The sequence below is a fragment of the Lonchura striata genome, unplaced genomic scaffold (assembly GCF_046129695.1).
Source record: "Lonchura striata isolate bLonStr1 unplaced genomic scaffold, bLonStr1.mat Scaffold_281, whole genome shotgun sequence".
NCBI lineage: Eukaryota > Metazoa > Chordata > Aves > Passeriformes > Estrildidae > Lonchura > Lonchura striata.
In genome coordinates, this window is record NW_027461161.1 from 13,651 (window position 1) to 40,044 (window position 26,394).

At 40.6% G+C, this 26,394-nt stretch overlaps 1 protein-coding gene across 1 annotated transcript; it reads left to right on the plus strand.

Annotated features, from left to right (window-relative positions):
• The first annotated feature begins 61 nt into the window (after positions 1–61).
• Positions 62–26,182, plus strand: LOC144248692 (lymphocyte antigen 86-like). The gene is made up of 5 exons (XM_077790714.1): positions 62–322; positions 13,894–13,980; positions 15,418–15,546; positions 22,457–22,509; positions 25,435–26,182. Exons 1-5 carry the CDS (start codon positions 202–204, stop codon positions 25,528–25,530), a joined length of 486 nt encoding a protein of 161 aa, XP_077646840.1. The 5' UTR covers positions 62–201; the 3' UTR covers positions 25,531–26,182.
• Positions 26,183–26,394: the final 212 nt, after the last annotated feature.

The window sequence follows — 26,394 nt, forward strand, 5'->3', positions numbered from 1 at the left end:
ACACGGAAATAACACCCTCCAATTCTGATTAGCCTCTTGTTTATACCGCATTGTGGGAAGCTGAGGCTGCACTGGCTCACTTAACCTTTTGCAAGCACAAATGTTGCAAGTCCCGTGTCCCTTGGAGAAAGGAAGGAACACCTCCCTCCAGAGTGTTAGCAAGAGACAGAAGTGATCCTGCAAACTACCACCACCACCACCATGAAGACATCAAATACTCTTCTTTTCATCTTAGTCCTGCTTTACATCAATGCCAGCACACAGTGGCCTACGCACACAGTCTGCAAAGAGGACAACTTGGAAATATATTACAAAAGCTGTGGTGAGATTTTTTTTTTTTTTTTACATTCCCACTTTCCTTTTAGCTGCTCAACAGAGTTGTTCTTATATGCAGTTAGTGATGATTATAAAGCCAGGCAGCGAATGGAAGGGTTACACTCCCAAACCTACTCTGGGTTTCACATCTAAAATATTTTTTGTGTTTCAAGTACAGCTGGTTTTGGTTCACATACACACAAAGCTAACTGTATTTAGAAGATAATAAAGAGGAAATAATGTAACAATTCAGAATAATAAACCACTGTGAAAAACCCAGTTTAGCACAAGATCTTTATCTTGGAGATAGGTTAAAAAAAATAGGAAGACCTTAGGTCTTTAACTTTTTTTACCCCTGGGATGAAACAGGCTCTTCAATGCACGAATCTGCTGCTTCCCTAACGTGCAATGAGGCTGTGGTGATGTGCTTTCTGTCCTCCCACTAGGAATGACAAGGGACCCAGTGTGACAGTGGGAAGGATTCATGTTCTCTGCCATTGCCACCACGCTTAGCGAGACTTCAGCAGCAGCCCTTACCAGAGGCATTTCCCAGGCATCACAGGGTTTTGTTTGTTCTTTAAATCTGTAGAGAAGAAAAGGAGCAAGCGACACTGGAATTGACTGAAAATGAATTCACTGAATGTTGCCTGCTTTCCACCTCTTGCTTTGCTGGCCGTGTGCCTCGCCTATTGTGCTGATCTGCTTTACAACTGGGACAAAGGGAATTAGATTCACAGACGCCTCATTCATTTTCCGCACGTGATTTGAAAAGCGATTCATGGCAAATGAGCACCCTAGAGTTTGTTTTTCCAATTCATCCAGTTACAAAGGGCTTTCCCGGGGGCTTTTCCGTGCCTGTAGCTTTCATGCGTTTTTGCACACCCATTAAAATAAAGCCAGTGAGGGACAAGAGAAGTAAATAAATATTTGCAATGCTATTCTTTTCTGGCCTGCTCCCAGGGGACTAAAGTCAGCCTTCAAGTTCTATAAATGGGTATAATGCATTAAGAAAATATTTAATTAGATATTGAATACAGACTTTGGTATTGCCTTCATTTTAGTAAAAATGTATTGCATAAGTGAATTCTGTTCCCTCAACAGGTCTCAGTCAGCATGAGATGCCTTGACACAGAGGCACAGGCTACAGTCTGGGTGAATTCAAAGTATGATGAATTTGCCTGCTGGCATGTGCCAGTTAAATGTTGCTTCTTACTGTGCACATCACTGGTCTAGCTAACAATATGTATTTGTTTAGAGCCATTTGTTTCTGTCACTCCCTTTGGTTTGCCATGAACAGAAAGAGAAGAGGTATATTCATTCAGGGGGAATTCACAAATTGAGAAGCACAAGACAGAGAACATAAAGGTCAGGTCCCACCACTTAGAGTTCTGTTCTCCTGGGCACAGCTATGGGAGATGAAAAGATTACACAGATGTGAAAACAATGCAAGAATTAAATAAGATTCCTTGTTTGAAGTCAGTTTCCTTTCTCCCTTACTGCTCTGTCAGATTAAAGTTGAGGCAACTCACAACTGCCATCACAATGTCCTGCCTTGCCTTTTTCCAGAGGTTACCACATCAGCCCAAGATATACCTTCTGCATTGCTGCTGATGCAATGCGTAATCCAGCAGTTTGCATAAAGGAGAAGAATTTAAGGTGCTTGGGGTCAAGCCCCAAAATCTACAGGTCAGGAGGATCAATCCAAGTATACTAGTCCACATCTACTTCAGAGAAGACCCTGTCCTTACTGAGCTCACAGGCAAGTTCACAGTGGTGCACAAGGTGCTTGCTGATCACCCTCTCAGGAGAAGAGGAGCTTTGTCTCTACTTCATTTCACTGTAAACCATAACTAGATGGGCAGAACATAACTCCATTTTTCATCTGTGTCCTGCCAATTGTTCTCACCCAGGAAGACACACACTTGTTAGTTTTTGACAAGACCCTTTCTCAACAAACCTTCCCATTACAAATTTGTAATGGCAGCAACCACAGAGTTGATGTTAGGCAGCTGCCCACACTCTTTAGCTATTTCAGAGGAATACTGCCCCAGAGGTCACTCCAGTCTGAAAAATCCCTTTGCTATTTCCTGCTCCACTGAAGATACCAGTGGATGTACCATTTGGGGGATAACACGAGACACAGTGAAGTAACAAGTACAAAATCTTGGGTAAAGGATTGCCTGTTGATTTCAAGAGGGTGAGGATTTCACCTCTAATGTTGTTACTATAGACTCTAGGATGTTATCAGGGAATTAGGATTGAATCAAGGAAAATATAAGGATGTTAAAAGAATTTTTACCAAGTGCTTCACAACTTGTTTCTGCAGCTTAATGTCGTCTCTTGACAAATTATTAGAATTCAGTTTGAGCATTTAAAGGGGAGCCAAGTACCCATTTTTTCTTTGCTGTTTATCAGAGTCTCTCCTATTATGCAGTAAAAAACTGACTAAATTCAAAAATATGGGCTAATATAACTGTGATTAATGCAACAGAGAAGTTTAGGTGGATAACTCAGAATGTGAAGCCATCTCCTGTACCCAGGAGTAAGTTGCAATTGCTGGTCACAAGCTATTGTTCTGGCTGCCTCCTGCTCCTATAGCACGTAAGGTACAGGCATGCATCAGGTCCCCAGCCTCAGCCCATGCTCTGGATCCTATAGAAAGCATCCCCATTCCCACTCAGCTACATCAGACTAAATGTTCTGTAACCAGGACTCCAAATCATGCATCAAAAGACAAGATCCTAGTGATCAGTATAATGCAATTGTAAAAAAGTAATCAGACAAAAAACCTCAACAGGACATCCATGGTAAGAAAATCAAGCTGAGAGACAGGTGGTCTAAAAGTAGAGTAAATAGACAGTGTGCTGCCTCCTCTATGTGACCGCAGGAGACATTATACCGAGACAGTCTATAAATAGCAAGACATTTCCTATTAGGGTCACTCTTCCTCCCAGGAACAAGTGACAAAAATGAAGGAAGATCTCAAATGACCACAAATCACTTTAGAAACCTGGGCAGAGATCCTGAGATAAAAGCAGCACAGGTTAAACATCTCTGACTGAGAAAAGAGAACAGTAATTGGCAAGTCTATGCACAGACATGAAAAGAACCTGCTACATAAATGGCCAATTTCTACCCCTTTTAATTTCACTGCAATAATGCTTTTGATCTTTCTAGCTACATTATAAAAGGCAATTGTCTGGGAAGGGAAGGGCAGGTAGGCAATGGTAACAAAGTGCCTTGGGCAGATGCCAGTGTTATTTGAGTAATAGGCATCCTCTTGGAAGTGCAAAGTCCAATGCAGTCAGAGACAACAGAACATAACTCCCTAACACGTGTACCAGCACCTGCTTCTGGATCATTCATGTAAAGCCTAATTGTTTTAATTAGCCATGAAAACATTCTTAGTATGTAGTGTTCAAATGGGACCCCCTTCGTAGGGGAAAGCAGGTGATGCCTCCTGCAGATACATGAAAACTATTTCCCAACTATTTTTACAGCCCTTTCTTGAAATATTTGTGGGCCTGTATTAACACTTTAGTGCTTCAGAATACCTGCTTTTGTTTCAACCAGCAAGCTTGGCGATTATTTAATTAAATTATTTAGATTAGGACCTGGGAGATCTTAGAGCTGCCCATTATCTGAAACTGTAGGTTTCTTTACAGTGCAGAAACACTGATAAGACAGAAGGTTCTAAAAGAGGGTATGGACACCATCAACCATTAAGGACTTTGTTTTCTGTGCACTGTAATAAATAATGGGGAATTTCAGGGAGCTCTTCAGAAGAGTCAAAGCAGTAGTATTCAAAGATGACATCTTCAGAAATACTCCCAAGACTATATAAAACACTGCTCAGACCACATGAGGTTTTTAAATATAGACAAACATTTTTTCCCAATTACTATCTGATTTTGTTTTCTTGTTCTTCTGTTTTTCATCTGAAGCAAGGTTAATAACCATTAAAGTTTCAGGAGAAGGAGCAAACAATCTGTATTCATTTCAACCTTCCGAATTAAATATGACATTGGCTGCACCCTTCATAAGTTTTATATATGTATATCTACAAATTTTAAAATAATAAAACAAATATACGGATATGGGTAAATGTTTGCTATAATTCATGTCTTCTGCTAGACAAAGAGCCAGGGCAATCTGGTCATCTAGGAAATTATTTTTACATGACAATGCCTCTTCCAAAACAGAGGAAGGTCATGCTGAACTTATGTCCAATGAGCTCTATGTTTGCTTGCATAATTCTATGTCACACTTGAAGCAGTGTCATTTCCATAAACCTTTTTCCCAGCCTCCAGTGGTACAATAGGAGGGAGTAGCACTGCCTACTTCAGTACACACTTGCATTAAATTGCATTTGTAGATAGAGGAACTCCCAATTTTATGGCTTTTTTTTCAACTGTGTGAGCTCAGATTTGGATCTCTGTTAAAATGGCTCCATGAACTCAACAAGTTGTAGAACCCACTCTGGTCAGATAGTGCACTATAGACATGTTCCTGTTAAATTGTACATTGAGGGAACTTTTCTGTGCTTAAAATAAAACAAGTGGCAACAGAGACCAATTAGCTCACGATTTCCTGATGATTTGTCTGTCCTTTCTGAAGAGTTTCAGGCTTATTAGGGTCCCCCTCACACACTCGTTATACTTTCTCCTATATACTGAGAGATCAAAGATACTATTTTTCTTAAACTCCACTGTTCCTTTCTTAAAAATATATCTGTAACATTAGGTGTATTTTTAAAAATACACCTGCTCATTCAGCAATACCAACTTATAAACAGTACTGTTAAATTGGCACTAATTTTACAGTATATGACCTTCTGTTCTCTATGTCAACCAATATAACTAGTCCTTTTCCCTCCCTGACCACACACTTACATTCTTTACTTAAAGGATATAAGTAATCTGATAGCTTCAGCTGGAAAAGAAAGGTCTGCAAAAAAGCTCTCACTCATGCCTCTTCAGGGCAAAAATTCTTCTAGACACTTGGTAAAAAGAGGTTCTTTTTCCATTATTCTTTGGATTTTTGGCAGACAGATTGAGCCAGATGCTTCTCTTGGACTTATTTATTTATTTCCCTCAAACAGTCTCTAGCAATTGCTTCTGCTTCTAAATTATTGAAAGCCACACAACACCAACTCCCCTCTGATCTTTTGTTACATAGATTGCTAATGGGCAAACAATCAAAGAATTTAAGAATTCCACTTGAAAACAATTTTTTTGTTTGTTTACTCTCTCCAAGCCATCTTACTGTCATAGCTTTGCTGTTGAACTCATCTGGTATAACTTACTTATTCCAAGGGGAAGAACAGATGTGTACATATATATTTCTGGCACCAGATCCTAATAAACTGAAACTATCATTGGAACCAAGGTAGCATAGTTATGACTGCACATGCAAGTCTTCTTTTAAAATTTTGGTCCCTACGTGAATTAAAACTATCCCATCTATTTCATTCTCCACATCATATTAGAGGATTGAAACTTTCTTTTTTCTATGTGAACTCATTAGGTGATTCTGAACATCATTTTACCCTTCTTTCATGGGGGGAGAGTACTTAGTAAGTTTTAAAATGTAAATGACATAGAGGAGCAGGACCTCCAAGGTACTCTAGCAAAAACATTAGATTCAGTAGCTAGACTTTAAATCTTTCAGTAAAATCAATATTAATGCTTTCAGTGAGACTAGTAGTGGAGAGAATTAACCTCAGCTGAACTTCTCCCACCAGGCTTTAAATTCTCCCATCTAATTTAGTTCTCAGTGGTTTCCTCACAGAACCAAATTCTTCACCAAATCAATTAAGGTCCTGCACCATGGACTGTAAAAGAGAGTTGTTTATGTGTGACAGCCTCTTCTGCTTATCTCCAGCTGATAAATCTAAACTGGTTGGCATGTTTTTCACCTACTCACTTTTGCCACGTCTTTGGTTGCTGTAGCCACTGAGTCACTAAGGTAAATGTAAGGATGAGTGGCAATAGTTCCGAAAGCAAGCCATAGAAAAATATGTTCTCCTCTTTGGAAACATATAGGGGAGACATACCTTAAAAATGGTATATTACATTACAGTCAAGTAATACTGTGGGCAAAGCAATACTGTCATTTGCTATTGGCTATTAAATCAGAGCCTATGGAGGGAGCACTGTAATACACTAAACAAGTGAATCACAGCCATTTTAACAATTTGACAAAAATTTGAGATTAGGTCCTGTATTATATAAAGCAGAAATTGTCAAAAGTCACATTAACTGCATAAAGTCAGGAGCAAGAGCAAGCCACAGTTGATGATAAGTGCTATGCAAAGCCATCTCTGTAAACCTCTAAGCAATAAAGCATTGCTACACTTTCTTGACATTGCTACATCATCTAATCTAAAGCTGTGACCCTATTATGCTTACAGTTTAGCAAAGAAAATAGAGGCAGGAGATTAGACACTCACAACAATTTAATATCCATTTGGAAAAACATCCAAAGTATTCTAAGAAAAATTAACACCTCAAAATCAGCATTATTGTGTTTTGGTGTCACTGAACCAACTTTGAGGAGGCAGCCTAAAACTAGGGAAAAACAGAGGCCATGAGGGACAAGATGTCCAAATGCCTTTTTACAGATTCACCACATACCAAATCAAAACCCTTTGGTCTATTCCAGATGCTGCTTTTAGGCTCAGGAGAGCTTCTAGTTGCCAAAAGCTAGCATTTTGAAAACTACCACAAATTGATTCAATTCTTCAGTTTCCTCTTCACCTGAAGATGGATGGCTCCTGTCAAATGATCCAGCAGTGATCAGGCAGGTGGGAACTCAGCTAGTTTCCTCAGCAGAGGGAGCATGCCATTCCAACTGTAGCTTACTGCCATGCTCTTGTAGTGGATTTAAACCCATCATGGGAAAATGGGAACATTTAGCCCATTTATATGCTGCTGATTACTGTTCTGGATAATCAGCAGTATAGTTGCTATCCCAAAGCATGGCATGTGTCTGACAGCAGGGCAGTTTCCAGCAACATTCGGTTCTATTTCTGACACGACTCTGAAAGTCTGTTGTGAATCCCCAGTCATTCTGGCAAGCACTGATGTCCAGAGATCTCAGTCTCAAGTAGGGCACTATGAAAAAAAATATTAAAAAAAAAAAAAACACATTGAAGAGGGAAGAGACAGCTCTGATTAGGTATACAGGCAGTTACTGTAAGCATCTTATTCATACAGTGAATGGTGTTTTCTTACCAGCAGAAGAACAAAGACTTTCTCTCTCTAATACAGTCCCTGCTGGGCCCAAATTAATGCAGTATTTTCTTGTTCACTGCTGTATTTGAAGCCTGCCTTGTCTGCCTTTCTCAAGCTAACTAGGACAAATCAGGATTATCAAGTACAGATCTGTATGTTCTATAGCTCAAAGCCTGCATCTTCCAGTTTTGTCCTCTTAAACAGTCTTGGATAAAGCTTTGTCATACCACACAAAGCACAGGAACCCCCCTTTCCAAATACCACCTCTGGCAAAAGCAAGGAGAGAGCCTTCAGATAGCGAGCCTTCCCTTAAGCCTCAGCCAAAAGCTCTAACAAGCTTGCTCTCAGGAAAGGTGGTTCAAGCAGGAAAAGGCAGGGAGACTCAGGGCATGTCTTTGACAAGGCTGCTTTATGCATGCTAGTCACATCCCCATCCCCCAATAAAGCCCTGCACCTGTAGAGAGCCCCTCACACCTGTATTCACTAGGCTTCCCTTTACCTCATCATAATCAGCCTGGTGCCAGAAAATCTCTTCCTCTCCACCTGACATTTGGAGAAGCCTTCTGAGTTACTGTTTCTTAATATTTGCACATTTTGACATCGGTTATAATTTGCAATGAGTTTTATTTGAAATACCAAGAGAAAAAAATCATTGTATTTTATTCAAACTAATTTCATAAGACACTGAAATCACCTTGCTCCAAAACTAAGGCCATAATGCCTATGCCTTAATCTAACCAAGTAATATATAACTGCTCTATGCATTACCAGTGTTCAGTATTCTTTGGAGAGCACTGGAAATTATTTTACTTGTATAAACTGGTTTGTTTTTTTTTTTTTAATCACATTTTTAGTTTCTTTTGCTAGTGTCCTGGGCTTTTTTAGTTTATAGATTATACTGAAACCAAATATTTAGGCTTCACTCTACAGCCATGTAAGTTTTATCAGAAAGCAAGCAGAGTTATTCACTCCACTGGACATCTCCAAAAGCTTTAGAGATTTGGGTTTAAGCAACCCCAGAAACCAGAAGTTGATAGCACTCTTTGCAAAGTAGAACTCCCACAATCTGTAACCCCAGGACATTAAGGATACATGAACTCTAATCTTCTATATTCCTTCTCCTCTGCATTGCCTAAGGAAGTCAGAAAAGTTCAGGTGATAAAACATACAGTTTTATCTGCAAATGAGGCCAGACTGACTGAATTGAACTAGGCCAGAGTTCCAGTCTGAATTAGGCAAAAACCTGGAGCTGGTCATGGCTAAGGCAAATGTCTTGGGATGAAGCATTCACATTATAAAGTAGTCACAGCCAGTGTGAGCATCACTATTTATTCTGCTCTCCTCTGAACAGAGGGTCATTCTGCCCCTCCCAGACCCGTCTGGATGTGGCAGTGGCATGCAGTAAAGGCAGGCCCAAAGGGAAGTTCATTAAACTGAAAGTGCTCAGGGAAATGCAGATGCATAACCAGAGAGCTGCTAATTCACCTGATGCTTCTTCCTCAGTAGCCTATAAGTAGATTCCAGTGTCAAATATAACCTTGAGCATTCAGGTTAATTTATTTAAATAGACATTAAAGGGAAATTGTTAAACGAATACATAAAGTCTGAAATCCCAAACAATTCCTCATTCTTTCTATCTCCTTTCATCACTTTGAATGTTGTAAAGACTAATGATTTAATTTTATTAAGAGCTTTGAAGGTGAGGAATATTGGGTAATTGCTAAGTGTTTCTTCCTTGTGCTAATTTCCATCTCCTCTAGCACTAGCTTGTCCTTACCTGACCCTAGCCAAGTGCAGTTGTATTATTTCATTCCATTCTGTGGCTTATCTGCTCCTAAAAGTATTATGAAACACCCAAAGCTCACCAGTTTGGAGGGTCTTCTTACCACTCCAAGGCTTACAGATGTGGACATTTACAAGCAAAGCTCATCTGCTTGCTGCTGCTATTCACTCATACCACTGATTTTCATGGTCATATGGAAACAATGTGATTTTAGAGCAGATTCAGAAGAGAGAGAAGCCAGTACAGGATAGTTAAAAAGACTGGCGGGGGTTGGGGGGAGAGGGGGGAAGGGAGAAGGAAGAATAAAAGACAGAGGCTGTTTTACACCAGTGCAGCAAAATTCCTAGAACAGGTGCTTCCCATCTGGCCATGCAGTTTCTGTGATGCCCAGTTAGTCATCTAGCAGCTCAGGCTCTGAGGGACATTGCCACAGTGAGTTAGCACATTATCATTCCCAGCTGTTCACTTCATCCTGTGCTCTGGAGATCCCTCCCACGAGGCTGTAAAGGCAGCCCCAGCTCGCAGCCCTGTGCCTTTCTGCACACCCATGTTCAGCACGGGCAGGAGCCACTGACCCCACAACTGCAGTAACCAGGGCACAAAAGGGAGTTCCCATCTGTTGTCCTTGTCCCCGAGGTTACACTGCTGGAAATATGTCTGAGCTAGTCTACCTATGAACCTTCTGCCAAGAACACAAGCAGGGGGAAAAACCTCTAAAAAGAAAAGTTCAGGAACTCATCTGAGCTTCTAGGCAGTACTACACACACCTGCTCGGTCTTCTAAGAAAAACCCAGCCAAACCCATCCCTGTGAGCACGTCGAATAGAAAGTCAGGCTGAAATCTTGCACTGTGGTGCCAGTGTACATGGAAAACCTCATCCCAAATCAATATAGGAACAAATCTCCACCAGGGTACTTTGGTAAGGGTGAAATGGATGGTGGGATGCATGGGCTTAGCTGACACTAAGCTATGTCAGGGGTGATCAGTAGCAAGAAGCCAGGCACATCCCAAATTCAGCTCTCACAAAGCAGAATTGTATTACAGAAGCCAGTCTTCAGTAAAAGCTGGATAGCTGGGAACTCAGCATCAGCCACAGCATCAGGTTCAAATAACAGGTCTGGAAGATCTTGGAGTGCATTGATGGTTTTAAAAAGCCAAAGACTTTCCCATTTCCTAGAGCAGATGCCCAAAATTTAGGACTGCCTAGAGAGAAACTTGAATCAAAATTCTGCTTCCAGACACCTTTCATGCTAGCTGTAAATATGTTGCAGCCTAAGTCCTTCTCACTAGATACACAAAAAATGCCCTTTTCCCCCTCAGTAAACAGATTTTCACTGATAAACCTCAATGTGTTTGCAAAATTTCCAACAACATTATGAGTGCTGGTGATTTATCAAAGCTGAACTGGAAAAGCAAAATTCTGCAACCAGTTAAAGAGTTTCTAGCTTTAATTATGGGAGAGGGAGCAGATTGAAGGGAGTAGGTGGAGGGAAGTCTGGGAACATACAGTACTGTGCACCACGAAATGTTGCAGGGAAATGGAAGGCTGAAGGGCAGTCCCACATATTTTAGAGATCTAACAGTAAATGTTATTGCTCTGCACATGTGAAAGACATAACATGTATTTTTTTCAGTCTAACCAGCTCACTTCAGATTGAGGCAAACACAGAAGAATAAGTATTAAACTTCCATAGGAGGCACACAGTGACTCACAGTTGTACATCTGAGATGAAAAATAAAAACGGCAATTGCCTTGAGTTGCCTTGGCCACAGGAGGGACTCCTCACAATTTAAGGAAAGAGGGTTATGGCGCAATCCCTTAATGCAGAAAGCCCAGCTGAATTTACAGACTCTTTCACTTCTTATGAGGCTTAACCCCACTAGTTACATTAATTTCGTTATAGTAGCAACGTTTCTCCCTACATGTTTGGAAATCCAGACTCCCTGACACCATAGCTTTAGCAACACAGCCATCCTTTCAATTGATTTCAGTGGGAGGTCCCCATATATGCCACAGTATCTAAGATTGCAAAGTTGGATTGCTAAATCTGAGCAGGAATTTCCACGGGGAAATTCTCGAGCAGCACAGGGATGGTCAGAAAATTAACTGGGATTCTTTGGGCATTGGAAATTTTTACATTTGTCAGCAACAGAGTAACAACACAAATTCCAAGTGGTCCGATTCACAAATTTTTCTGCAATTCCTCATGTAAGTGCTTCCACACTTCCGTCTTCTCTGAGGACTAGACAGCACCTCCTGGATATGTCAGGATCCTATGCTGCATCACTACCAGTGCAGTAAAAGACAATGTGTCATCTGTCAAAGAAGCTCAACCCATAGAAATAAACAGACATTCAAACTAAAATAATCCTGAGATCAGGGTCATTGTAAGAAGCCCAAGCTTTCCAAAAATGTTTGGTTTCATGAACATACCCTTTCCACTCAGTTACTGATGAGAAATTTTAAAATAAAAGTTCAAATCCTAGCCCTGACACTGCAATTTAATTTGTTCATTAAAGTACAGCCTAGTCTCTTTGAAAAGAGAAAAGCATTATATAAGTTCTGCTGCCAGGTTTGACCATAACTCTCTCTGGAAATTGCAGAACCAACAATTTAAGTCACTCAACAACCAGCACTATTTGTAGGCATCAATGCCCAAATTGCTCTGAATCTGAGCAGCTGCTTCCTGAGCCTTATCATCACACCACACACAAAACAGAAACAAGAGGGGCTCTAGCAGAAGTGCAGAGGAATGCGGAAACCAAGCCCTGAGAGATGGTAGAAACCAGAGGGGAAGCAGGAGTAACCGCCCTGGAGAAAAGAGAAGTTTAACATACTTTCCAGCTGGAGCAGGAAACTGCTCTCTTAACCAATCCCAGCAGCTTCTGAAGCTGCAAAAATAAAGCTAGAACTGACAGGCATAAGAAAAAAGAGGAAAAACAACCCTCTAACTGTTGCCACACTTGATAAACAACTGCAGGCACTAACTTTTTATCCCAAGAAGATTATGCAACTGCAGAGACTGCTTTACTGGTGTGGAGGACAAAATCCAGCACAGGGGCACAGAGCTTTAGAAATACCAGTGCTTTTTATCTCCCTACTTTGAACAGTCATTTTAACTTACCAAAATTTAGGGCTTGGGTACTCCTTTTAGACCACACTGATAATCTGTGGGCTACAAACCTGGCTTAGTTAAAGCCCTCCAGGTCCTCTCAACACTTTCATTCATTCTGTGATCTCCTCTAAGCAATCAGGTTTTGGTCACACAGGCTTGCTGATTGCCAGCTGCTACAGTTGTGGGGCACTGCTTCAAAAACAGGATTAGACTATGGGGATGCTGGCTCAGCCTCACAGAGGGCACTTGTGACTCAAGTTTCACCACAGCATCAAAGGAAAAATCTCCCAACCTGTTATTTTCAATTCAGTGAGAAGATTAGTTCAAGCAACAATAACTTAGAAACAGAACTCAGTTCCCAAGACTATATTTATCACTACCAGATCTTTGTAAACCAAGGAGCCTATGGCTGCTTCTGTACATGCCGCAGTTGCTTCTCTTTTTTCCACAGAGGGCTGTGTTGGATGTGCAGGCTGGCTGGAAAGCCATAATGAGGGACAAAACTATGCCTAAAGCAAGTTTAAGGCTCAAGGTATCTTTCCAAATTGGCCAAATCTTTCCCCTCCTGCCACAGCTTTGGAAAACAATTGCACATTCTATTGGTTGTGGCAGCTGAACTGTCAGTGGTTGCTGCTGCCTGTCACCAGAGAGTGACATGTCAGCAAGCCTTCAGGCACAGCATCAAGTCTCATGGAGTCTAGCAAGGAAGAAGGTGGAAGTGGTAGGAAAAACAATTGTGTTTTTACAAGAGTTTTAGAGCTTTTTGCAGAGAAAGAGATACTGCAGGAATTGGAAAGAATCACGTTCAGAAGAATAATGACAATTATCAGTCAAAGGGCTCCCTTTGGCCCCACAGCTCTGCTAAAGTCTCCAAGAAAAGGAGAAATGTAGAATATTTTCTGGCATAGAAATATCACAGGATGATGGACCCAGAAAAAAGTGCTGCTGCAGCCCAGTTAACACAATTTTATTTTCAGTCTTGGACTTTTCATCCCACTCCAGAATTCAGTTTCCTAACCAGCTGCACTAAGACCTCCCGTGATACAAATTAATTAATAAACACCTTCATAACCAATTGCTCCTCAGTGCTGAGGAAGGAATGGCAATATGCAGAGTCTGGGAAGAGCAGTTGTGCTGAGACTTCACCACTGAGTAAGTATTGGCTATCTACCATTGTGGGGAACTCACCTTCTTTGAGGAATAATTTTCCTACATAGTAGATTCTAGCCTCACACAGACTATCACCTGAGTGCACTTCAGACTGAAGGGGCAGGAAGGGCAGAAGTAGCTACTGAATGCAGGGTATGGGATCTCTAGGCACTTATTGGAGAACTTTTAAGAAATATGTAATTTGTTTTTTGTAGCACTTATACATTTTATATATTATATATACAGTCTCATTAAAGATACAACTTGTAACCCATTGTTTTGTGTCTTCAAACAGATCCCCAGCAAGATTTTGCTCTCAGCATTGACCAGTGTTCTGATATTGCAACTCACACCTTTAACATCAAAGCTGCAATGGTCCTAGGTAAGTGAATTGCTATTTTCTCATGCTGTACACAGGTAATTCATATGTGAGTGCTGGTATTAAGAAGTAAACAAGGGTGACAATCTCCTATAAAATAAGAATGGGCTTCATTTCTTAGAAATTTCAAAACCTGTGCAAGGTTACAAAAATGTCACTTCTGTTATCAGCTTGGCCTCAAACTACATATGTCACCCTAAAGAGGAGTATATCAGCTTTCAGCCCCTATTCTGCTCCTACTCTTCATTTGTACACATGGAGAGCCAAGGGGATGCTGTTCTAGAGCTCATCATCTTCATAGCTAAGTCTTCTGGGGAGGGTCTTGTTGACTCTCACACACATTCTTGTGTCAGTACCTCACCAAATTTCAAAGGCTGTGACCCTTGCAGGTAGGAGACTGAATGGACTCACACAGAGCAGCATGGGGATACCTCTCTGCCCCTCCTGGGCGTACGGAGGAGCATGATGGAAAAGTGCTGGCCTGAGGCAACAGTCATGCTGTGCAGTTTGCCACCTGTGCTAGCTGAAATTATACCCTTCAGTACTTGACTGATCAGCAATAAAGGCACAAGCTGGGTGCACAATTTCATATTAGCCATAGCTTGCTTTGTGATTCTTTCACAGGAAAGCCACCTCTTGCAAACCTGAGCCTCAAGCTCATCTAGATCCTGTCCTACCAGAGCATAAATATGAAAGTGCTGCTGTATGGTCTAGCTGCTGAAAATAAATTTGTGTGCCAAATGTCTTTTAGCACTTGGGAATGCTTCTTTGCATGCAAAAGGTCTTCCTTCCTGTGAGACTTGTGGTCTATTTATCCAGGGAGCATCGGTTTTCAGGTGGCTGCAAAAGTAAACAAGCCAAGCCTGAAAAAAAAAAAAAATCACACTACAGACATTTGCAAATACTTTTCCCACAAGTCAGATTACAGGACCTCTGTCTAAATCCAGTAGCCTCACTGGCTCCACCTGTGTCAGCAAGCTAGGAACAAACAGGCAACCTCCTAGCACTGCCAAGCTGTAGTGCTGGTCCCTGGCACAGGTTTGGCTCAGGCCAGGTACTGTTTTCTCAGGCAGCAGTTACAGGTCACATGTTGCTCCCAGGGACCCATTGGATATAATCCCTCTGCTAAGAACACAAGAAAAGTTTAGATGCAAGGACGTGAGATTTGCTACGACATTTGACCGAGTCAGAAAATGGTCATGGGCATAGTTTATTTAACAATCAAGATAACTGCTATTATGTCGCCCTGTCATATACCTTGGAGGGCCTAGAAACCTGTTCCTGAAGCACAGATTTCTATGTATCAGGAGTCCTCTCTGAAGAGAAAACATCTAATGGCTCAAACAGCAGGGAGGAAAAAATATAATCTTTTTTAAAATAAAGTAATAAACTTGTTTATCCTTGCGCTTTCTCTGAGCTCTCTTTCTACTTTGTGTGTAGGATACAGCATCAAGGAACTCTATGTCAAGCTGAACATGATCGTAAATGGAAAGACTGTCTTAACCTATTCGGAGACACTTTGCGGGCCGGGTCATTCTAAGCTTATTTTCTGTGGAAAGAAGAAAGGAGGTAATTTAGGTGGCACTCTTGAGTGTTTGATGGCTACTGAATACTCCAAGCAGGATGCGCCCGCTGTGCTGTTGACTGCACCAATACATCGTAATGTTCTGTTTAATTCACCAGCATGTTAATGGGTGACAGGAACGCAATAGGACAGAGACATTTTAATTTAAGGGCCTGCTTTTCCCCCCAACCTGTTTATTTGCTTTACTTTTAATCACAGAATATTGCACACACTTGGGATTTCAAATCCATTAAAAATAACTGTGGTTATGTGACCCCCATCCACCAGCAAAGAGGTTCATAAGCCCTATTTAGAGGCACATGCTTGTCGTGTGAACAAGAAGTATGACAAAAATAAAGGCTAGTTGTGTAAAAAAAATGGTGAGCAAACGAACAACCATTCTGAATATGTTCTTCACTATCAAGAAAGTCACACCTCCTGTCCTCAAAGGCAATTCTTTAATCACTTTATGAGGAAAAATACTTGAATAATGATATTTGGAACAAGATACTATTTGCTACCACCTATGGTTTGCATCTTCTTTCTGTTCAACATATGCCTGTGCAGCAGTCAAATGAATTCAGCTCATGCCAGTCACACTGCCAGCTGGTGAAGTGGCAGTGTGTTGGTTTGTTTGTCCCAGAAAACAGGCATCTTTGGGCCCAGGTGAGCCTGAGCAACTCAAGGCCCCTTCTGCCACAACCCAGGCTAGGTAGTGCCAAGTTAGCTGTGCCATGTCTGGAAGAGCTGTGGTCAAGCTTCTGGACTGCAGTACTCACGTATCCAGTAATTTTTAAATCCCCCTCACATCATGATCATCTATTTAGGTTGATTTTATAAAAATAAGTAGAGCCACAGAGAAGTTTGAGTTGTCAGAGCACCAGATAGTTACAGAAGCTCTGCTTTCCTTGAGTCACTCACATTTTCAAGTTGACAACGCTGCAATAACTCATGTGCAAGGGCCATGAGTTTAAAGACCATGAACAGCACTACTGCTAAGACAGTTCCTGGAAAATTACTAAGACATTTCACACTGCACAAAACTATCACAAAGAATAATAGAGAAATGCTGCATGAACAACCAATTATGTAAATCCTGTAAAGCCAGATAGACAAAAAAATTAAATTCAGATGTTTTTTCAATTGTGTATTGAATTACAAGAGAAATCCCACCCACAGACCTATTGAAAAACTATCTTGTTCTGATGAAGTACTTAATAACATCCTTTAGTGAATACATTAAGGAGAAGTAGAGTCAGTCCTGAGCTGAGCACAAACTGCTATTCACTCATTAAGCTACAAAGCCAAAACCTCCCAGGGTTTCCAAGTCTCTTAATCTTAAACTGACAGGCGATTGTTTCTGCTAATTGAAGTACATTATGATATAAACACATAGTTGGTTGTTTAAATAATACTATATATCTTCATCTAGAAGTATCCCTACTTCAATGCAAAGACATCTGTCATGCACTTTTTAATACACACCCTCTCATCCAGTAGCTGTTTTTATTTAGTAACTAAGTCACAGTGGGAAAGAAGTGAACTTTCTCAAACAGGTTCAAACTGAAAATGGGGTATTTCTTAATTAGTTGACAGTCAAATCTACCCCATGTTTTAGGACAGAGAATTGACAAGACCGAATTTAAGGCTGTTCAGACATAATTTACCATATGAGCACAGCTGTAAATCTGACCTAATGCCTGTGCAAGAGGGACAACTTGTGAATGTCCAAGTATGCAGACTACTAAGACACAGGAGAGCAGAGAGCCCTTTCAACTGAAACTTCTCATAGAGAGCCTCTTTTCCTTGTTGTATAGGCAACATTTCCAACATCTGGCCAGACCTGACCTGAGTTTAAATATAGTTTCACACAGAATTTGCTTGCCTTTCACTAGCAGGCCAAATACTGTCTGCTCCTCCCTCTCCCAAAATTAGACAGAGCATCATCCTACTACAGGTTTTGTTGATCCACTTACTTGTGGGGAAAAGCAGAACAAAAGCTACAAGAAAAAGAAACTTTTAAGAGCCGGCTGTGGCAAAGTCTTAGTTATTTGAGGGAAGTTTTCTTTTTTTCATGTCTACATTTTTTTCCATGACTGGAAATACTCTGTATGCTGGAAAGACTTAATATAGCTGGAGATTTCATGTTCATCATAATCATATAGTATTTACTATTTTTGTTAACCAAAGGTCATGTCTGGCACTGCTCATTTGGACTCATAAATAGCATTCCAAGATCTTTTTCTTTGAGCTATATGTCTGTTGTGAAGTTGATAGCTCAAAGTTTGAAAGGAAATTTACCATTGTCTATTTAGGAACAATAGCAATAGAATTGCTAAATTCTTTGTGGCATAACGTGAACTCAGGCCTTCCTCTTTTTTAGCAGAATGTGCTGGTTATTCCCAATTTCCTCCAAAGAAAACAATTACATAAGATTTAACTGATTTCCCAATGCAATCACTAAAATCAGAGTGGAAGATCTACCAGGGTAATATTAAGCAATGTGCCAACTACAGCTTGCAGGCTTAAGCAAAGCTACCTGACAAAAAGATAGCTGCCTCCTCTGCAAATTTTCTTTTGGGTCCAACTGACATAGGCACCATCAGAGCACTTGCACAATTCCTTGTGCACACACCCCAGAGACCATAGAGAAACCTCCATCTTGCTTCAGACCTCCATTCTTTTACATTTTTGTCCCTTTCAGTAGGCGTTACAGTGAGCAAGTTTCTAAAACAGTATTTGTGAATAAAAGTAGAGAACATAACATGAATTAAAAGACTGGCTATCACATTGAGAATGTAGGTAGCTGTTTCTGAGAAAGCAGCTATATCACAAAGCTAGGTCTTTGGACTGACACACAAGGCCATCTTGCTTAGCCCCTTCATCTCACCTTTTCCTCACCAGTAAAAAAGATTGAATCTTTCTCACCTGGCCCTGTGTTTAAATATGTTTTTTCCCACTCAGCTATACATCTATTGCTGGCAGTTATTCACATAATTTCTACCTCCATAGCACCCACAGAAGCTGTGTGTCAGTTGCATGGGTGCAAGATTGTATCCTAGAAGAACTCCAACATGGAGCATTGAAGTTCTAAAAATATTTAAAACATAGAAAAAGGAAGAGGTGGGTGCAGCTGTACAGGGCCTTTATATAGTATAAAAGTGTGAGAACACATAAAGATTTTCAGTGAAAGGAAGATTTGAGAAAGAGGAGTGAGAATTTCATTATAGGTGTTTAGTCAGGAAGGAGAGGCATCTTCATGACAAATTATAACTAGTAATTTGAAGTAATCCTCAGGAAGTTCTTACACATTTGAAAGCTCTGCCTCAAACTGGAAACTACTAAAGGCATGCTCACTAGCAATGAAAAGGACTATGTCCCTTTTAGTAGAAACAACAGCAAAAAGCTGCGACAAAAATACAGTAGTATCACCTTGATTCAGTGGTACAATAGAAATATTTTCTAAGCAGTTCTACAGAAATCACTTTCAGATAAATCTATAAGAAAAAGGGTTGAAAGCAAATCACTGATGACAGCATGCTTGACAGGTACCATAAATTGCCAGCAGACAAAAAAGGAAAAAGGAGAATATTTAATTGGAAAAATACATTCATGGTTTATGCTCTTCCAAATGTGTGAGCATTTTTTGCAACCATATTTGGGCTTTTCTCTAGGAAGACCATAGAATTCTCTCAATAAGATAGGCTCAGTGTTGATGACAGTTACATTTACTGCAGCAGATGTGTTCATCCTCTTTCAATGGAGGAATGTAAAAATGTTTGAATATGTGGAGAAAAAAAATGCATATTAAGGATGCTGTGATAAACTGCAGTCCTTCAAGCTTTGGAGGATGTTTACACTTCTAGAATTATAGTAGAAATCCCCATGCAACTGGAACACTGAATGGTCTTTGAAAAGCCTGATCCACTGAGGAGGTTTCCATGGTCCAAAGTGAATATGAATGATAGAATTCAGTAGATTTATGAATCCATAGTGTTTCCTGACAGGTCTCAACTAGCTGAAAATGAAAACTGCTCTTGCTTTCCTATAAGGACATACTTTCAAAGCAACATAACTTCCTCCTCTGCATTGAAGCAAGGAAGGTTACAGGAGTTTTCCAAAGGACTAGTTACAGAACCACAGAACTGTTGAGGTTGGAAAGCCATTTGAAGGTCATCTAATCCAGTTCCACATACTTCAAACAGGGCCATCTGACAGCCAGTTGCCCAGGATCATGTCCAGGGCAAGGTTTTTAGATATAGCTAAGGATAGATGCTTGGATGCTTTACAACCTCTCCAGGCAGCCTCTGCCAGCACTCACTCACAAGTCTTTCCTGATGTTCAGGAGAAGTCTCCTGTGTTTTAGTTTGTACCCACTGCCTCTTTGCCCTGCCACTAGGCACCAGGAGAGACAGCCTGGCTCCATCCTCTTTTACAACCCCACTTCAGGTATTTGTACATGTTGATGTGCTGTCCCCTAATGTTTTTGTTCTCTACACTGAACAGTCCCAGCTCCTTCAGTCTCCTCATTGGAGAGATGTTCTAGTCCCTTAATTATATCAGTGGCCTTTTACTGGACTTTCTCCAGTAGCTCCATATGTTTCAGCTCTGAACCACTGCAAGACCCCTGGTTAAAAAGACTAAATAAGGGTAAAGCTGAAGCATAAAGCAGTAAATGTGGACCTCAAACTGGACAAGCAGCACCTGCTGGTCCACATTTGAAGTCTCCCTAAAAGATAATATAGTGATTTCTTTCATAACTGAGCAAAGGCAGAGCTACAACACATCAGAGCAATCAAGGAAACTTCTCAGAGTGGGCTGAGGCAGAGCCCTGAGACTGCATTCATCTAGTTACTTTATCACAGTGAAGTGTGTGGGGAAAAATAGCTTCTACCTACACTAGATGAGAGATTAGCATTGCCATCATTTCAGAAGCAAATTTATGGCCTGATGACACCTACTTCATTTTAGAATACAGGCTTTGCAGAGTCTGAATGCTGCATCTATGTTTTTAGAATCTGGATGGCTTTCTGAGAGCCTAGATGAGATCCTAACAAGCCACACGATGCAAGAGAAGCTTCCATGTCCCCCCATGCAGAAGGACTTTGGGTGATTGTTCACAGCCCAGTTTCCTCTCCACTCTCCTCTGCTGTCATCCAAAATTGCTAGGCTGTGAGTTGACTGAAGAAGAGGTAGTCTTACAAGGCTCTCTGCTGAACAAAAGCACATGCAAGCATGAGCCCCACCACTGCATGGTCCACACCAGCCTGAGGGGGCAGCTCCCAATATGCTTTAGATCACATCAACACACAGAGCTCAAGTCCCAGGGGAGTCACGCATCATTATGCAGCCTTCAGTGCCTTTAGTTCCCATTTAGAGTCTATTAAAGCTGTGAACCGAGAGGTGGGCTGTACTGTATTTTTAAAATTTTTGAGTCACCGCTCTCTGCAGTGGAGATGTGTCAGACTCCTGGGCTCTTGCTTCATGCACAGCAAGGTGATGGTGACTGCTCTCTGAAAACTGCAAGACTTCTTGCTGTCCACTTGAATTAGCCAGGGATGCAGAGGGGAATGAGTACAGTACAATTGCTGTAGCATAGTTGACCAGTTTGGGATTGACAAAACGAGACATACTTGTTCTGCTCTCTGTTTTGGGATTAGGTTTTTCAGGGCAACACTGAGTTGTTTTGCATCTTCTCCACCTCCCAGGATCATCAGGGCATTACTAAACAAACTTCTCACTAATGCAAAGGTATAGTACATTGGCGATACCTCAGGTTTCTCCTTTTCCTAGTTTATCTTATTGTCATGATTCTTTCACATAATTTTGTTAAAAGACTAATATTTCATGTCATGTGTGGGAAGAACTTTTGTGGACTTTTTTGTTTTCCAAGTCCGTGCATACAATCTAAAGATGTTGCAAAGCTTTTATCCAACTTTTCACAAGAAACAGTTTAAATCAACAGTGAGACTAGACTAAAACAACTCTCTAGAAGTGAAAAGCATCAAAATGCCAGCACATACTCATATAAACATGATGAAACACTCTTCTGTCGCTGTCAAAGTAAGGAATATTTCATGACACCTACAAAAAAGAATCCTTAAACAGTTCTTAGACTTTTCCATGACTTGTTGTGCAAGAAATTCTGAAATACTGAAACATCTACAAGTTTTATTTTCAGACAAGTCTGTACAGTTTGGCCCAGTAAGCTATGAAGAAGTAGGAGGAACTGCAGAACAGCTTGCTAATTCTCTCCATTAATGCCAAAGTTGCCCTTTCTTTAACAGCCAAGAGCAGGCATGCCTCGTATGATTAGGGAGATGAGGATTGGAAGGTGGAACTCCCAGGCTCTATTCCAGTCACCAACACAGTTGTGATTACTTTAATACCTCATGTAACTTCTTGATGAATGCTCCTTCAGCAGAGAGACAGGCATGTTCTTATTACTTTAAAGTCATGTTCAGCAAGCAGTCAGAAGTCCATACCTACAGCTCAGCTCAGATTGTTGTTTCTAAAAGTCACCAAAACAGTACAGTTCAACTACTACAGGTGTTTAATAGTTCATGCTAAAGGACTTGAGTCTGGCAGTCCCCGCCTCACCTTCATTTTCAGGATGCATGATGACACAGTACACCCATCTGGTTGTGCAAAGATGTGTCCCCCTTTTCCATCCACATGGGCTGGAGTTGCTCCTTGAGCCCAAGCTCTGCCTTGCTTTCCCCACAAGGCAGCATATATCCTGATATTTCTGTCAAGGGGGCTGTTGCAGGACTATGTATGGAGCATTTTTGCAGTTCCATAATACTTGTCACTGAAGGCTTTGAAATGCCATTACCAAAAAAGCACGTATGATCAGCTGACTTTTTCCTTCATGTGCTGCATGTCTAACCATCCATCATCATTGTTGCTTTCCAGAACAACTCCATTATGAGGGGCCAGTCACACTGGGAATCAAAGAAATCCCTCAGGTAAGTTGGTCATGGTTGTGTTGCCAAGCAGAAGGGCTTCCCAGAGGAGGTATGGTCAGAGGATTACCAGAAATCATGCCAGTACATTCCAGACTTCCCCACCTGGCACACTGGATCTGATAGTGTTTTATATTAATAACCCTTTTCGATATGAAATTAAGCAGTTTTGCCTATAAAGAGTTACAGAAGCACTACTATCCAGCAACAAAGTTGTTTTTTTTTTTCAGGACAGCAGATGTCTGTACCAGCATAAGTCAGACATCCATAGAGTTCTTTAGTAGGCTCTCCCTCTCCTACTCTTAAAATAGCAAGAAAAGAAGCAGTTCCAGGGGACTCTCAAGAGACCAGGGCTGCAATTTTGCTCAGTCCTTAGTGAACTGAACAATTTGGAGAAGCTCATTCATCCTCTCTGGCTATAAAGGCAATTTATATAGCTATTGCAATTGAACAGGTTCCACTGTACATACATGGTGTCAGGCAGAGAGACCAAGGTCTTCTAGGTAACAACTGAAGGTACAAGTTATTAGGCCTAGCACATTTTCTCTGGATTTATGAAGCCTTAAAATAAGAAAATAATTTCTTAGGAAGATGAGAAAACAGGCAGTAGTGCAGGCACTGCTCTGAATTTCCTGGTCATCCATTACAGATGCTTTTTACTGGCAGCCTTCTCCACACACAGCTAAGTCTCCTAGAAGAGCAACCAAATCACACTTTTAAAAAAGATTCAAATGCTGAATGCAACAGTCTCTTAACTGGGCACAGCATGAAGACGTATTTGATCAGTATATAACAAAGGATTTATTAGAGACATACAACAAAGAGATTGGATTGAAGGGAGGAAGGCAAAGTCTTTGATTATCACGGCATCTTGTTGAGAATGTGGCAAAGAAAGGATCACAATCACCACTGAAAAAGTACAGAGTTCAGGTGCTCAGTCAAATACCCCTTAGATTTACTCAGAGAAGCACAGCATGAGTTCTCAGTTCTTCAGCAGCAGATATAAAACATATGTCAGAGGCTCAAAGATGAGGTCTGGGATCTGCTCGGTGCTGGATTGCTCCAGGCAGGAAAAGAAAACAGGATCAGAACAGGGATAGAGAACAAAGACATGAGTCCCAAAGAACCAGGCTTGCCAAGACCTGCAGAGGTGATAACAAGGATAGCTGGCTTCTGGGAAGATTGAGCCTCCGTAAGTGCTACCATCTCATATGTCTCTTTGGTGATAGGAGCAACCAGGACCTTAATTTTCCCAAGGCTTTCACACAGGGAGCTGGATCCCCATTATGCAGTCTGTTATCCCACCCTAACCAGCCTGCTTCTCCAAAGGCTATACCTACAGAAGCTGTGTTGGGCACTGCCTTTTGATATCTCACACAGGACTGCCTGAGCTCACATCAATCATCATCCTGCTCCAGGAGCAGCATTACTAACATGCTTATGTAGTCAATACAAACTGAAGAATAGGTCTTTAAACTTAGAAGAAGTCATAGAAACACGCACACAGACCAGTAAAACTCCAATTCTGGGAAAATCAGCTGAATTTTCAGCTAGTTTCTGGAAGCAGAAACTCCAAGACTGATCACAAGCCTCTTTTAATAACATTTTTCACCACAAGCAAAAAATTATTCTGAAGAAGATAAAAAGAAATCTAATCACTAATAAGCAATGGAAATTAGTTATTATGAAGTCTCCTCCATGAATTAAACCATAAGCTTTTAGAGAGTTAAAATGCTTGTGTGAAAAGGAATAGGAAGCCTCTTTTGTTAATTAATCAATTAGGCAAATAACACCATCCTTCCATGCTGACATAAAGGAATGATTCCATACAGCAATAATCTTCTGCTCATTGCAAAGCCTGAGGGATGTTCACATGCTCCACACAGGAATTACAACCAGGCTCTGTTCTCAAGAGTATGTTGCCACTGGATCTTTCTCTAAATTTAGATTTTACTCTTAACTTGAACCTCTCTGTAAGGATGCAGGCCAGGTATTGCTTTAAAAATCCCATTGTAAAAGGCAAATGCCAAAAACCCTGACTCATTCTATCCATGCCTCCTTCTATTCCACAACCAGTAGGGCTCTAAACAGGGCACGAGCATTCTGTGGTTCAAAGCAAGGAGGTCACTGCTGTCAACCTCTCCCACCCCACATTTTGCTCCCCTTCGTGCCCCAGCAAAAAGAAAACCAGAAATAACTACTGCAGTGCCAGCAATACACAGTGAATAAAATCTAGTTCACCTCTTCTTCCATATCTGTTAAAGCCACCTTGGTCACCTTGGTACAGTGCTTCTCCAAGTGTCTGGAGAGTGCCGTTTTGACCTATACAAGCTAGCCATGGCATATTTAAAGTTCAGATTTTTTTTTGCATTTTAATGATAAAAGTTCTCCCCAAAGACTGAATTCATATTTTCAACTATACAATTGGAAATTAGACTACTTCTTGTTTTATTATATAGGAATTCATTATAGATTGAGTCATCTCAATCTACACACTTCCCCCAGCATGCTCTGTTATAAAAATTCATATCACTAACACTGAACAACAAGATCCATGTAAGAGAAGTGCCAGAGAACTGAGCGTCTCTTTTTCTAGTTACTAAATAGTACAAGCCATATTGTGCTTGCTCATAACAATCATGAGAATTTACACAAATTTGAAGGGATTTTTTAATGCAGCAAAACATTTCATTCCGCTTGCACTGTTTAATTTTCAATTTATACTGTCAGCATTGGTATCCCTGAGGAGAGTATTTTGGCAGAAAATATGGGCACATCCTTTACCACCTCTGAAACATTTGGATCAGGAAGGTTTTGGAGGAAATTGATGAGAAAAGAATTGTTCTGTTTCTAAAAAGAGGAGTCAGAAACTTAAGCAGTTATATAGTACTATGGGCTAATCTCTTGATTTGCATTTTTCTCATCCAGGGAGATTACACTATTTCAGCAAAGCTGACTAATCAAGATCACGTCGTTGTCGCTTGTGCCGATTTTACTGTGAAAAATTATTTAGACTATTATTAGCAACAAACCAATTTTGTGAAAGCTACAGACTACCAAAACTATTCAAGTCAAGTAGGCTGCTTGCATGCTACAATGATTCTGAAGAAAATAATCCTCACATGGTGATTCTCGTGCTGTTGCTCTTTATAATTTGCTATTTTCAAGAAGTTACTAGATCCTCTAGTGGTAATTTTATCTCTAAATGCACACTGCAGCCTACTTTTTTCTTCTAATATATACAGCTGTAAGAAGAAAGTATCCAATACCAACACTCTCATCTTAGGATGAAAATAGCACGAGGCAGAACAGGCGAGAGCCTAAACACTTTTTGCAGTAAGTTATGGAAGTATCCATTTCTAACACAGGCTAGAAGATGACTTTCACATATATCACATATTATGCAGTTACAGAACTCAACATCTTAAATCTTCTCTAGAGCCTGTCTGGAGTTTCTACTCACATAGCTTTTTGTTACAACCACAGAACAAAAGGAAATAGGATGAACATGCCTTTTTTCCAGTGATCAATGTTGTGTCACTGGATTCATATCATTCTAGTCTTCTGGAGTCTACCTGGAATTTTTGCACTGTAATGTCTTTTAAGTGATGCGTGAATCATTTTGTACTTATGCTCTGTGCTATTCTTGCTTCTCAATAAATTCATAATGAAAGACCTTTTTTTCTCATTTTTTGTCAGATCTCTCCAAAGTTTAAGGGGGGAAAAGGATGATGAGGGAAACAAGTTCAAAGAGCACATTTTAAATATGAAGTATCAGTCACGTTTACACATATTTTATATTCACAGAGGACAAATTGTTCCTTGCTATGGAGCCCCAGGAGAAGTAACACAAATTATATTCCAAGTGCAGCACATCCCCAAACCATC